Source organism: Colias eurytheme, chromosome 1, assembly GCF_061535395.1.
Source record: "Colias eurytheme isolate Ceu_HAF_F1 chromosome 1, ilColEury1 Martin Lab GWU primary, whole genome shotgun sequence".
Classification (NCBI taxonomy): Eukaryota; Metazoa; Arthropoda; class Insecta; order Lepidoptera; family Pieridae; genus Colias; species Colias eurytheme.
The window spans coordinates 8,602,519-8,617,669 of NC_142980.1; the positions used below are offsets into that span (position 1 = coordinate 8,602,519).

Consider the following 15,151-nt stretch of genomic DNA (forward strand, 5'->3'; position numbering starts at 1 on the left):
GGTGGTTCCAAATAAAATGTGGGCTTGGATTTAAATAAAATAATTTTATTAGGGTGTTGGATGTATCTTGCTGTGGTAAGACAGTGATTAGATTAAGCCAAGCATTTGCGACACGTTTACACCACATTATATTCATTGCGTATTTTGTATACATGACAATTACACGTATAATGACAAAAAGGCTTACTTTTGTAAGTATCTTTTGAACTATTAAAATACAAAACTAAACAAAAGTAAATGAAAACATTAGTAAATTATACCAAAAGGTATTTTGTCTCATGTAATTTTATTTTTGAGAAACCAAGAGGTAATTGACCTTCGTAATGACTAATAAACTGAATTATACAACAAAAAAAAGACGTGTGGCACTCGGGACTGCCGCAGTAAAGCTATTGCATAGCATGCCTTCAAGCCACATCTCCGTGCCCGTCGGAGTGGGGAGCGTGAGGTTTTTTCGTTACGGAATTTCTCGATTCGGTCCCCGCGCTCAAGGCCCGCGATAGAAGCTATGCAATAGCTTAATAACTTGGATTCACCAAACCTTTTCAACAAAAAAGTTTCTCCGGGAGTGCCGGCAGAAGTGAAAACTTGATTATTAACGTTCAGCATGTTTGATATTTTGGAATGGTATCCGTCTTACGCATGGAATATAAGGGCTAAAAAAAAATTCGTCTTACGCTTTTTCGATCAGGCCACGTGTCCTGACGCGAGTTTAAGATTTTATACCCAACGCCGCTAAAGAAGTTTTCACTTCAATTATAATCAGGCGGAAGACTGGAGCAGCTACGAGGCTAGCGAGTCCGCGTACCCGATCCGCACGCCCGGCGTCGCGCCCTCCAACCCGATGTTACGCCGCAACCAGTACTGGGTCTGACCCCGGAACACCCACTCGTTGCCGAGACCAGGTAACTATATATCTACTACTTACTATTATAAAGGCGAAAGTTTGTAAGTATGGATGTATGGATGTATGGATGTTTGTTACTCTTTCACGTAAAAACTACTGAATGGATTTGAATGAAACTTTACCACAATATAGCTTATACATCAGAATAACACATAGGTTAGATTTTATCCCGGAAATCCCACGGGAACGGGAACTATGCGGGTTTTCGTTTGAAAACGCGGGCGAAGCCGCGGGCCGAAATCTAGTTATCTATACTTATACTAGCTTTCCGCCCGCGGCTTCGCCGTCCGAAGCTGCGAGCGGAAAGCTAGTATAGAATTTTAGAGATAAGGAATAAAATAACATGCTAAATTATAACAATAATACATATATATCAATAACGATAACATTAATGAAGGTATCTTACTAGGAATACTTGTGTATGGGTTCTTTGTATTGTTCTATAGGTAAAAAACTTTGTTGATTCTTTTGTTATTCGAAACTGATCACGCCAGTTTTTGCCACTTTTCTATTATTTATTGGAGACAATAGTATTGGAAAAAAAAACACATTAATTCATATACATAGATGAATAGCGGAAGGTATACGACAATATTATGACTGGCTTATAAAAGCCTTAGATGTATTTTCTAAAGTAAGTACTTGAATTGTACTCATTAATTGACACTCCAAATATCAATTTCATCTATAGATATCGGTCAATTAGGGAAAGCTGGCATGTTCACAGTACTCACACTTATGCAATTTCACTTACAGTATGTTCAAAAATAAATGCGACTCTAGTTTCATTTTAGACTTGAATTGTAAAATGGGTGCGTTGTAGATATTATATATGCAAATATAATTACTTATGAAAGCTCTCATAATTTACCTGTAAAATTATAATTTAAAAGTAAATCAATTGATGAAGTTAATTATTTATTCTAATAATAATCAATTGGATAAAAGTATTAATAATCATTCAATTTAAATCAAATAATAATTAAATTCCTGACTTTGGTCGAGTAAAGATATTATCTAAGAAATATTATATTTGTAGTACTTAAGTACGTAATACCTACCAATACGCGCTAACAAATATGTGTTACATGTTTATTGTATAATTTTCACACTATTGGTTTTAAACTCGAACTCAAACATTTATACAATTAGACTTCTTCTAGAAGCACTTTTGAATCGTCATAACAGTTTAACAGTTTTAACATTTAGCACCAATTCAGAAAGCAGTATCTATAGAGAAGAAGACGAATCTATTTAATCATAATCGTAATCTTCTACTTCACTGTAACTTTCATCGCTCGAAGAACTCGATGTTTCGTTGTCGGAATTTCTTAATGTTATTATAAATGAGTCAGTGTAATTATCTACTTTTGGTTCTAATTGAATATATTTTTCCTCATGTTCTCGCGTCTTTCTCCAAACGTCACTTAACATATCCAGACTAATAGCATTTGCTTCCTTTCTAAATAATTCTTCCACAGTTTTCAAGTTAAAGTTCACATTTTGTAATGCTACTTGCCCTTTAATTATGCCCCATAGTAACTCTATTGGGTTGAGTTCTGGATTGCATCAAGTAGGTAAATATTGTGTATAGTTTGGCTTATTTTTTTTTAATAATGTGATAACTCTGATTATTAATTAGTAATTTGATTTTTGAAAAAAAAATGCCGATTTTAGTCAAAATTTATATTTTTCTAACAAGATCCTTATCATCCAAATTTCCACCTTGGTGAGAAAAATTGACATTTCTAATGAAAATGAACAAAAAATTAAAAGATTTTATTAAATACTGTAAAATAGTCTATAATTCTTCCATTTACTGTATCACAAAATTCTTCATAGATTTTTAGATATTCGTACTACACCAATTACATCACCCTGTATTTATAAACAATTGCAAAATATGACACATACATAGGCCGGGAGATACTGACACAAAATTTCGGGTCATTTGTAACAGAATGGCGGTTCTACAGAGGTCTTATTACGCAATGACTAAAAGAAAAATGATGGTCAGAACTCAGAACGCTGGTACCAGCGGACTAGTCGCGTGGGCGTTAGTCGAACTCGTCGGATAAATAGCGAAAGTCAAACGATTTGTACCACAAAAATTTTAGAATTCACCGATAGCCCATAAAAAAGATGTAGGCGGTAGTGTCATGCCATACTTTTCCGGTGTAACTTACAGCCCCCCATACCGACGCGATGCGTTGATTAAAAAAAAAACAATTCAAACATTTGTACCAGGCTAACTTTTGCACAGGTAATCATCATCGTGCAGACATTTACGAAAATCGCCATGCCATACTTTTCGGACGATTCCAAATGGCCACCATACCGCCTAAAATCTGCAAAAATAAATTTTTTTTCGCCAAACAATTTGTACCAGTATTGCATTTGGATTTTTGGAGAGTATTTGATAAAATGTGACCATTATTATATTTGCCATACTTCTAGTAGGGGGAAAAAGTGCTGCCATACTTGAAAATTAATTTATTCGTCACGTTTCAAAAATACGACTGTACAATACGTAAAATAATTTTTTACGGTATGGGATCATTATATTCTGTTTGTTTGTATACAATTCTACCTATAAAAAAATATCGCAGATTGCAAACATGGGGCGGATGATTGTAAGACTTAAGCCAAGACGTAAAAAAAAATGAAAAGAATTGGCGATTTGTACCAGTACGGCATTTTTGGAAAGTATATGATGCAACGTGACCATTATTATATTTGCCATACTTTTAATAGAGGGAAAAATTAGTGCCATACTGCTACAAATCGTTCAAACTACGAATAAAATCTTACAATAAGAAAAAAATCTTATACACATTCGCCACCTCCCACAGGTATGGCATTATCACACTTCTTTTTATAATCATTCAGGAGTTGTTGAAAAAAAAATGTAGGGTGGTACAAATCGTTTGGCGAGAAAAAAAATTCAAAAATTTGCAGATTTTCCGCGGTATGGCGACCATTTGGAATCGTCCGAAAAGTATGGCATGGCGATTTTAGTAAATGGCTGCACGACGATGGTTACCTGTGCAAAAGTGAGCCCGGTACAAATGGTTGAATTGTTTTTTTTAAATCAACGCATTCACGTCGGTATGGCGGACTGTAAGTCACATCGTAACTGTATGGCATGACACTACCGCCTACATCTTTTTTAAGGGCTATCGGTAAATTCTAAAATTTTTGTTTTACAAATCGTTGGACTTTCGCTATTTATCCGACGAGTGTGACTAACGCCCACGCGACTAGTCCGCCGGTACCAGCGTTCTGACCATCATTTTTCTTTTTGTCATTGCGTACTAAGACCCCTCTAGACCGCCATCCTGTTACAAATGACCCGAAATTTTGTGTCAGTATCTCCCGGCCTAACATGTGCAATGTGTAAATGTGTTGACGTTCCAGCTCTTCTTAATATACCTATACCATTGAATCTATATTTTGTAGTAGACATTATGAATAAAACTTATCAATTATTTTATAACATATGTACATGTTTATGGAAAGTTCCCTAACACTATTTTGGAAATTTCTAATTTTTTAATCCTTTAAAATAGTGACTCAAGCATTCGAAATGGAGGAGGAGGAGATTGAATGTGTGACACTGAACCGCAAGACGCAGTCTCGGCGCGGCATAGAATTAGTTCCTACGCCTTTTCTACTCAGCAACTACAAGGTGGACAAGTATCCGAGCTGTGAAGTTACTCTCTGAACGGAATCCTTTTAGATCGTAAGATATAAATAATATAGTTAATAGGCTCTCTTCACAATGGGCAGCGTTGGACGAGTAGAGGCAATCACGATGGCCTGAATGTCTATGGTCGGCTGTCGTTTTTGATGTTTATTCATAATCGCTGTAATGGCGGCCAAAGTGGAAATCGATTGTTGGGCCAACGCTCTCGATTGTTAAGAGGGCCCATAACGTTCACTCATCTATCGAGCGAACCATAGAGAATAATCAATGAATGGAACCAAAGTATCGTTCTGTGCCAAATACAACATATTTTGTTATTTATTGAATAAACACGGTAGATGTTTGCGGTATGGTTGTTGTGTTTTACGAGGACATGACTTAGTTGTCTTTAATATATTTATATGTATAGACTATTGCAGTATTAGTTTTGGAAGTTATGGTGGATGTTGTTTTTGGTTGGCGCGTCACGCTAGCGGCCTTTACATTACCATACTGTAAATTTAATGTAATTAATGTATACAGAAAGAAGACAGTTAATTTATCTTTGTATTTGCAGTATTTATATGATTTTTAAATTGTTTCTAATAATAATTTAAATTTCATTTTTGGATCTGGGATCTGCATTTAACACCATCTTTTTTAATTATAATTAAAGTATTTTAATCTGTATTCGGATTTGCCCATAAATAACTACATAGAATACAGTGCCAACCGAAAAATGTATTACATTGCTGCCAAAGTACGTTGCCAAATATATATTTAAAGAGTGTTAATATTACACAGATGAAATCAATCATTTTCTTGTTTTATATATTATGTTTATTTAGTTAATATAGATCGAAATTATATCGGCTACTAAAGACTTATAGTGTAGATAAACACTAATTAATATACACAGGCTACTTAATTTTAAGCGCAGGAAATAGCTGTAGTGTTATTTAATTAGACAATTTTATTACATAATTATATGTATTTTGAGTAAAATGAGAGTTATATTTGAAGGGATACTGAATTTTATCATTGTTCCACGTCAAATATTATTAAACTTTTTACTTAGCCATTCCCAATCAAATCAACAGAAAATGTATTTGTTAATCAATCATACTTTTGTAAGAAAGTTACCACAAAAACTTTATTTAGCCTTTTCAGAATAATTTTGCCTAAAATAGATTGTTTCTCAAATAATTTTTATAATCTTATAATATAAAAATGAATCGAAAAATGTGTTGGTAAGCGCATAACTCGAGAACGGCTGAACCGATTTCGATAATTCTTTTTTTATTATATTTCTTGAAGTACGAGGATGGTTTTTATGTAGAGAAAACGTAAATATGTACCACGGGCGAAGCCGGGGCGGACCGCTAGTGGTTCATAAAAATTGGTGCATTATTACCACAACTTTTACTCATTATGATTGAATAACAAATTCATTACATGAATATTTATGAAAGTATTATTTATATACGTTACTCATATAATAGTACTTACATTATATTATAGAAAATATCAAATTTTATTCTACAATGTATCAATATTATTTATACTAAATAAGTTAGATTAATATAATTTTATGTATTTACAGTATCTTAGTACTTATTAAAAATATTATTTACAAATTACACACAAAACGTGACTAGTAACCCGTATTGTTAATTTTAATTAATTTTTGAAGTATGTAGTTATATAAATATTGTTAGTTGATTAGTTTTTTACTAATTTTGTAAAACCAAGAACTTGGATAGACATTTATAGAGAAAATTTTTAGACTTTCGTCATGTAACATATGAATTTAATCAAATATATAGTTTTAAAGACATCAGATCCATTACCAATTTTATGAGTAAATTATTGTTAAATGTAATGTTAAATATTAGTATCTGCAGAAGTACAAAATTGATTTAAACTTTTGCGTCCTAAAATTAATTATTGTTATTCTTAATAATTGTAATTCATTAAATAATAACTATTAATAATACTAATAAATCAAATTTTAAATTGTTTCTAAAAATTCAAGTGTCAAAGGATTTCAGTGGTGGTATATAATATAGACTAAATAATCGACTGATTTACTTTCAAAACATTTATGAAATTGTGTAAACATATTATCAATGAAACATACTATTTGAACTATCTGTATTTAATATAATTCCAAGTTCAGATTTAAGAAGCGTAAACTAAAACACCGATTTGTATGTTCCTAAAATTATACATTCATTGAAAGCGCCTAATTAAATAAGAGTAATATTTTCAATGCCAAATATATGCCAAAATTGAATATTTAAAGTTGTGTTCCTTATTTGTCCTCATTTATAAAGTACATTTGTTAATTAATCCATCAGGCCCCGGAATCACAGACACAATAGAAAATCTATTGTGTCGCGTTCGGATCTGGCCGCTCGGTGGTTGAGAAATTAAATGAAGTTTAGTGGTTTCTATGTAATCTGAAGATGGAATATAGATATATGTATTTCATTTTAATTGTTAGATATTTAACGATGCATAAATAATGTTTATGCATAATAAGTAACAGTAATATCGTGCCAAAATTATTATTGGTTCAATTGTCAGATGTTTCAACTTAAATGTTTAAGGGCTGATTTTTCAATCCTTGGTTAAAACTTATTTGTCGAATAATGTATAAAACTACCATTTTAAAAACGTATTCTAATTGTCCGTATTTGACAATTTACGTGACATTTTAATATTATCGTGTAATACTTTATTGGACGGAAAGTTTTATCCAAGCATTGAAAAATCGGCCCTTAATGTTTGATTCTTTATACTAAAGTTAAATTATCTTTTGTCATTCAATAAAATTGTATTTATGGCATGCTAATAAAACTATTTTGCATAAAACTATATCTGACGTTACAAGGAGTGAAATAAAGTATCTAACAATTATATTCTAGACGATGTGCAATTGAATTCATTTGCTTGAACAAGATTTGAAAATGTACCGACAAAAACATACGATTATACCCTATGTAACAATATGACCATGTTTATGTCAAACTTTGTATCGAAGGCGAGATACTCCGTGTTCAATTGACTCATACGAAATATGTGATTTAATAAATTAATATTGATAGACTATAACACGCCACAATGAATTCAAGAGTAGAATTTTTAATGTGCGTAGAGTACTCTATAGTTTGTAATTGTAAAGCTATACATACTTGTTTAAGCCCAGTTCACATTGCCAAGATTGTAAAGTAATATTTGTTATCATACACAATAAATAATAATAGTGTACATAATTCAACAGAACTGGTATTATATGTAACATAGTTTATACGGATAAATTTAGGAATATTGAAATAATTGCGTTTTGTCTGAGAGCTTGGTAAGGTGTGACATTGGTAAAGTAATAAAGAGTTTTCAATAAATAACACAAAATACTTGAAGGTTTTTATTTCTTAGACATTTAAGGATCCTTATTTGTACATATTTCCTTAACAACATACTTATATTTCCTAAGTATACCAGACATTTTAGGCAAGATGTAGGTAAAGGTACATCATTATACGTAATTAAAATATTGCGTATTTCAAATTATGCATATTATTGTAATCGTTACGTTATAATTAAACCTATTTAAAAGTAATTAATCTATGAATGTAGTAGTCTTCTTTTCCTTATATTTAATCGACTTCGAGCTTTCTGAAATTGCCCGTGAGTCCTCTCATTGCGTCGCCGACTGTGTCTGCGCCCGCACACGTGTTCGCGCCGGCGCGTAATGCAGAGATAGCGCCCTCTCGCGCCGCTTCGCTGTACATTTCTAAGCGCACCGCCATCTTGTCGTTTAGAAGGAGGATGTCCCGTTTGCTGGCTAGTTCTTCTTTCCATAGTTCTGAAAAATCATGTAAATACATAAATTTACGGTATGAACACCCCCTTACAAAAAATATATAGATTGATACATAAACATACATAATTAAAATATGCTCACCAATCATTTCTTTCATGGGCATGGTACCGCCGTACTCCAAAGGCAATAACTGCTTATCGATCTCAACATCTTCAACAGCGGTATATAATTTTACACGCTTCCTTATTTTTTCCGAGATAAGAGCCATTCCGAAATCCAGGGCAAATTTAATTGTAGGATGCACATTTACGCCGTATATTTCTTTGTGTCGCAACGGTATTGTTTTCTGCAATGAATAATTACACGATGAAACCGCTGTATGAAAGTTTAATGAGGCTCTCTGTGTATCAGATTCAATTAAATTGTACAGTGAAGTGGAAGGCAAATGAGAATGTATTAAATGTCTCAATTAGTTCTGTTGAGACCCGTGAACTAATAAAATTATATAGATCAAAGATAAATATGTAATTGAAGCGTATGTCATAAAATTTTCCTTCACAACAACTAAGTATTGCGTCTAAACCATATTGTGGTGACTACATACTAATGACAACTATTCCGCAAATTGCTCTAACAAACGTGTAATTTAGAGAACCGGACTAAGTGGCTCGTTAGCTTACCTCGCCGTTCTTCACAATCCGAACAGCCTCTTTTGGTGTGAAAAGGGTGAGGTGTGGGAAGCTGACCCCAGCTCCATCCGCATAGTGGACAATACCTCGCACTTGGCACTCCTCGTCCTCCATGAGAGTTTCATAGCAAGTTGCCATGACTCTGCACATATCTTGATTCGTGTATTTGTAGGGATCGAACACACCTGAGGAAATATTACGGGGTTAGAAAAGGTCTCGCAAATTATACATCTCTTGACTATTATGTTCTAGTGTCTATCGCTACTTTAATTAGTGGCTAGCTCTTGTTTCTCTTGGCTATTATATTCTAGTGTATTGCTACAGTAATTAGTAAGGTTAACTCTTGGTTAACTATAACACACTATAATTATAGTTTGAGCTACAAGACGTAACATAATAGCAATAATTTGATTTTCTCTATAAAACAAACATAAATTCATAATTACCAGGACGATAAATGACGACTCGACGACCACGCTTGTCTTTGAAGGGGCTCACGAAAATGTACCTGTTGAACGTACTTTATTTTTATACTCAATTATAAGGTCACGTAAACTAAAAAATATAGGAACAATAAAAAGATCCGTCGTGTCGTCAATGAAAAGAATTTAAATCGAATTATTTAAATTATAAGGTATCTCTCGCATATTTTCCCGATTTCCTGGAAGACATTGCTGTTTAGAAATACGTAAGCCATGTTTTTGTTACATTGTTAGAGATTTATTACCTGTTTCCTATAATCAAGCATTATAAATTAATGAATAGCATTGTGTGATAGGAACCCGGAATAATTTCTCTTTTGCTCCTAGCCGCAAACGACAACCATTATAATTTATGATTAAAGGCGTAGGTGAGTTATATAATTTCTATACATGCAGTGATGCCTTCGAAATATAATTATATATTTTTATGTAACAACCCAATAGGTCACTTATTCAAGGACTAGTTACAATTAATTTATTCTTCTAGTCGTCATTATTTTTATAAGCACTGGCATTTAACTGTTAACCTATAAGTTTAAAGAAATGTCTCAAAGTATCACCGTGCTTACCCAAGGTTAATAATTTCCATCATAACTGGTAGCTTGTAGTCCAGCTGATTAAAGGCAATTCCCCAGGATTGTCTGAGCAGTATGTAGCGTTCAATGGCCTCTTGGACCATCGGTACACTGAATTTCTTCGTACGGAGGAACCGTAACAGGAAGTTTGAATCTGAAAGTATTTTAAAAATAAGTTTAAGGTCCTTTAGGGTCCTTTGATCTACATAATGTTATGAAGATAGTATCGATATCTGAATAATTAATAATGTGATTTAATAAAAGCTCTAAGTATAGAACAGTTTTCCATAAATATCTTCACTTTAAGATTTAACAGTTCTTGGTACGCTATATTTAGTTTGTACCTATTTATAAATATACCACGTTTTCATCTTTCTAGGAAAATACCTAGTACCTACCTACTGACTACCTACGTTTGTTGCTTTTAAGACGAATCTCAATGAATCTTGATATAACTCTGCATATTACCTATGATGGCATCTGTCTTTTACTTATCCCACGCTTTGAAATTATTCAGCACATTGTAAATTTCATGGTAAAGGATCGATACATACGGCTTTGATACGTAATTGATACACTCTAGTGGACAAAGTACAGTATATCGTATTGCTTTCCGATCCTAATAAGTTGCTATTAAGATCATAGATGATACGTTGTAGTGGGTAGAGACCTTAAGAGTACATATACTAACCCATTCGTACAGCCATAAATTTGGGATGTTGCTCGATCCAGTTCCGCAGAGCATCCAGGGCTTGAGACCTGGAATTCTCAGTTTCCCGAAGCTCCTCTTCAGCGATCGCCTGGGTCTCCTCCGAGAGAGTACAGTTGTACTCGTCGGCGGGAGTCAGGTGACGCTTTGTCTGACTGCGCGACATTTTGCTTCTGTAAAGAATTGTGGTATAGATGAGTACTGCGTTAGTTATTTGTAGAAGTAATTGTATTAAAACTATATATTATATATGTAATACGTTATATACCTAGGTAGAGTTGGAGTTTTAGTTTCACTTTTACTAAGGAAACATATCAATCATCTATTACACGAATTACACATATTGGAATACTTACTCTAAATTCTGACCTAACTAGATTTAGAACAAAGTTAAACTAAACAAAGTTTGCAACAAAGACCTTGAACCTAACTAGGTAAAGTCACGTATTTATATAGCGAGCAACATAGCGAGCTTTGTCTTAAGAAATAATTATGGCATACCATGATGACCATTTCTGTAGACTGCAGAAATTATGTAAAAAGCTCATCCGCTGATAAATGCTCTTCAATTTCATAAGTCACTTGCAAAATTATTTACTCACAATCTGTATGGAGCAAGATCATATTTGCGCCCCGCCCCCCTCGCTCTTAGGCAAGCGGCTACATTCGATTCTTAGGCAACGATATAATTTTTCGTGGTTACATAAGCGTTGATATTTAATGTCTAGTGTAGTAGATACATCATGTAAATGCAAATAAGTGTAAGGGCATTTCTTTCGTGTTGTTACTTTAATCGTCTGTGTCGTTTGCTATAAGTTTGCTACGGATTTTATATGAACGGCCTAAAAATCTTAAACTTTTTTTGGAGATAAAGTTAACATGAAACAATATACAAATAAAGTTTTAAATGAGGTAGTAGCCTAAATAATAGGAAATAACCTATTATTCCCGATGTCAAATATTTTATCAAAGAACCACCTCCTTTTTTTTGAAGTCAGTTAGTAAAATTAGAACAGAAAAATTAGTACAAAGTAATATCTAAGTTCCTCTATAGGTCCATAATCTCTTTTACCATTGACCTAATTGACGTAATATCTATCAGCTCAGCTGATTCAACGCGATTTACCGGCTGAAATTAATTAACTAAGTACTAACTTATCTACTGTTTAACTATAGGTACTTCCTTAAATTACCTACTGAGAACAAGCAAAGATTTCGATCTATAAATCTTTACCACCGAGCGGCCCGATCCGGCCACGACACAATAGATTTTCTATTGTGTCTGTGATTCCGGGGGCTGAGGCATTAACTTATTTATAATCCATTAGTAAAGCAAGAATTCAACCAAAATAATGTAAAGCTCATAAGAAATTAGAAAACTTTTATAAAAAATCATAAACTGGCAAGTCAATTCTTATGAATTGAATTGCCAGTTAATGATTTTTTTATTAAAATACTTGATATGCTATTTAAGATTAATCATTATGCTTTTATTATCTATACTTTTAGTGGCAATTGAAACCGGGTAGTTTTTAGCTTATTGGTGGAGCTTAAGTTACCGTTCAGTAGCTTTTTCAAACTTAAACATTTATTTATTCAATTAGACTTCTTCTAGAAGCACTTTTGAATCGTCATAACATATTTTTAACATTTACCACCGATTCAGAAAGCAGTATCTATTAAGAAGAACGGGGTAGAAACTCCATAGCTGCTCTTTTAAAATCATGACTTTTGGCTTGATTATTATTATTTTTTAGCACTACAACTTCAAAATAATACCTATGAATTTGCTAAAAATATATTCATGCATATTTTAATACAAAAATGCTCAAAAATGTATATTTGAAGTCTTTATCAAATTAAATCAGGACAAATTTGGAAATAAAATAATCTTAGATAAATAATATGTTTCATTTAGTATTTACCAAAAATTTAGCTTTAATCGGTAAAAATGCATAAAATAAATAAAATCCTAAAGCACTTTTGATTTTTTTTTTCTAAATAATTAAATATAAAAGTGGTAGGTAATTAATTTTCTCTCCCCAAGAATACATGAGAAAAAAAATGTTTCAGGTAAAAGAAAACAACTGAAAATTAAAATTAATTATTTAACAATGAATAGTAAAAATATATGTTACATCAAAAAAGAGATAAAAATTTGAATTCTGAGAAAATTTGGAAAAACCAAAAACTCGCACACCAAAATAAGATAAATCGCTTAGCATAAACGCACTGCAAATTTCAATTGAACTTACCTAAATTATAGGGTATCCACAAATGTTCCAGAAAATGTTGTGATTTTAAATCACGTCCGCACTCGGCGGGTTTTGGCGGACACTGGCCGTTGCTGCAACCCGGTGCGTTGTTTTGCTTTTTGATGATGAAGTCTTTCTGGTACCGTGGGTTTGTGGTTTGCTAGGGTTGTCAACAAGTATTAAGACAAAAAGTATAACAATTTCGTTGTACTTAGTATTATAATTTCAAAACTATTTGGTTCTAAAGTCAACAATATTGTATGTACCTATACTCAGATTGAACTGAACTGGCTAAGGTCTAAGATTAATTTAAGTATGTAATTAACTGATCGCATCCTTCATCCAAAATTTTATCTCATTTTATCTATTTCCTCATTAAAATTATGTTTTTAGAAACTTTTACTAGACATGACTGTGTTGTATTATTTTAAGGGCCGATTTTTGAATGCTTGGATAAAACTTATCCGTACAATAAAGTATTACACGATAATATTAAAATGTCACGTAAACTGTCAAATACGGGCAATTAGAATACGTTTTTAAAATGGTAGTTTTATACATTATTCAACGAATAAGTTTTAACCAAGGATTGTAAAATCAGCCCTAAATTAGCGTGACATAAAGCACTAATCCTAAAATTATTAGAAGTAAAATGTGCCTATTGTAACATGATGAGACAGAATAGAAACACCGATGTAAGTTTTAAAAACGATCTTACCAAATTCCACTCTGTTAAATATATATTTAGGTACCTAATGATAATTTTAATATTGAATAGGTAAGTTACCCAGTTATTAAGAAGTTGCACTTACTATAAGATAATATTATACTTGTACCTAGGTACTCATAAAATGACGTTCTTATTACCAATAATGATCGAATTATTTCCAGCGTCGTGGCAGCCCTATTTACAGTCATATTACGTTCTTAACTCAGTTATCACGGTATAGAAAATTTATTTTTTATTCGTGCTTTTTTGAAGTTTCAGTAGAGCTTAACAATAAAAAAATAGAAACAGTATTTTTATCATAAACGACGAGCCAATTTTTATTTAGGTACTGCGGTGGCTTTCCATGCACACTTAGGAATACCTATTTAGGGATTGATACCTAGAGTGTACCTAGTTTTTATTGTACTGAAAATATAATCATCATCATTTGTATCCACTTCGAACTGAAAATAATTGCACAAAGTAATCTTATAAAGACAAAAAATTGCATGCAAAATCTAAGTTTTCATAGCCAAAATGTTATATAATTGTTTGAAATTATACCGCGGACATTGCGTCGATTAAGGCCATTAGATTTGTTTTGTTCTAGCCACATCTCGGAAAATGAGACATGCAACCTTTAATTACATTTTTGCTTCGTGCTAATAAAAATTTGGTCAGTTTATGCAATATTCTATGGTGTATGTGTAAGATATAATGAGACTAGTATTGCATTATATGGTAGATATATAATATTCGTAATATCGTATATCAAGGTTTTTGTAAGTGTGTTACCTATATCATATTACTAAATATCCTTATCTCATTCGCAGGCTAGATGAAAATTACATATTTATTAGTCTCATAAAGTATACACTATCAAAATATTGCATAGTGAGCTATTAAGTAAAGAGACATTAGTTTCGATTTCCATCTTAGAAGTTGGTTACCAAAATGAACTTGCAAAATGCATTGTGTGAAAGTGACAGCTATCGAAGTTTACTGAAGAGAGAAGGGGATAAATTATACGGCTTTCTTACGTCATTCATTGTGACATAAGCTTGGAGTTACTGACCCACATTGAACCGATGATTTTATAAATAACGTATTAGGTCATTTTAGCGCCACTCTTTAGATTTTCTGTCATAACTTATAATTTTATGAAACTTTGTTTATGTTGATGGATGCAACTGTAATCACAGTGAATTAGTCTATTACATAAATGTAGCTAAGGTGCCTATATTATGTTCGTAGAGATAAATAGAGGAGCTGTTAGCACTGTTCCTAAGTCTACTAGCTACTAACTTATTG

General features: G+C 32.6%; 2 protein-coding genes across 2 annotated transcripts in view; one reads left to right on the forward strand and one right to left on the reverse strand.

Annotated features, from left to right (window-relative positions):
- The window catches only part of kon (chondroitin sulfate proteoglycan 4-like protein), a 33,139-nt gene extending 27,336 nt beyond the window's left edge, over window positions 1–5,803 (forward strand). The window contains exons 24-25 of the mRNA XM_090103245.1: window positions 767–905; window positions 4,477–5,803. Of these exons, the coding sequence (XP_089959371.1) occupies window positions 767–874 (108 nt within the window). The 3' untranslated portion in view covers window positions 875–905; window positions 4,477–5,803. The remainder of the gene's footprint in view (window positions 1–766; window positions 906–4,476) is intronic.
- Window positions 5,804–8,009: 2,206 nt separating this feature from the next.
- LOC149911138 (alpha-tocopherol transfer protein-like) lies at window positions 8,010–13,253 on the reverse strand. The gene is made up of 7 exons (XM_090103255.1): window positions 13,132–13,253; window positions 10,859–11,049; window positions 10,162–10,321; window positions 9,557–9,618; window positions 9,102–9,295; window positions 8,563–8,767; window positions 8,010–8,463 (listed from the first exon to the last, which is right to left on the reverse strand). The coding sequence occupies exons 2-7, from the start codon at window positions 11,040–11,042 to the stop codon at window positions 8,255–8,257; spliced, it is 1,014 nt and encodes a 337-aa protein (XP_089959381.1). The 5' UTR covers window positions 11,043–11,049; window positions 13,132–13,253; the 3' UTR covers window positions 8,010–8,254.
- Window positions 13,254–15,151: the final 1,898 nt, after the last annotated feature.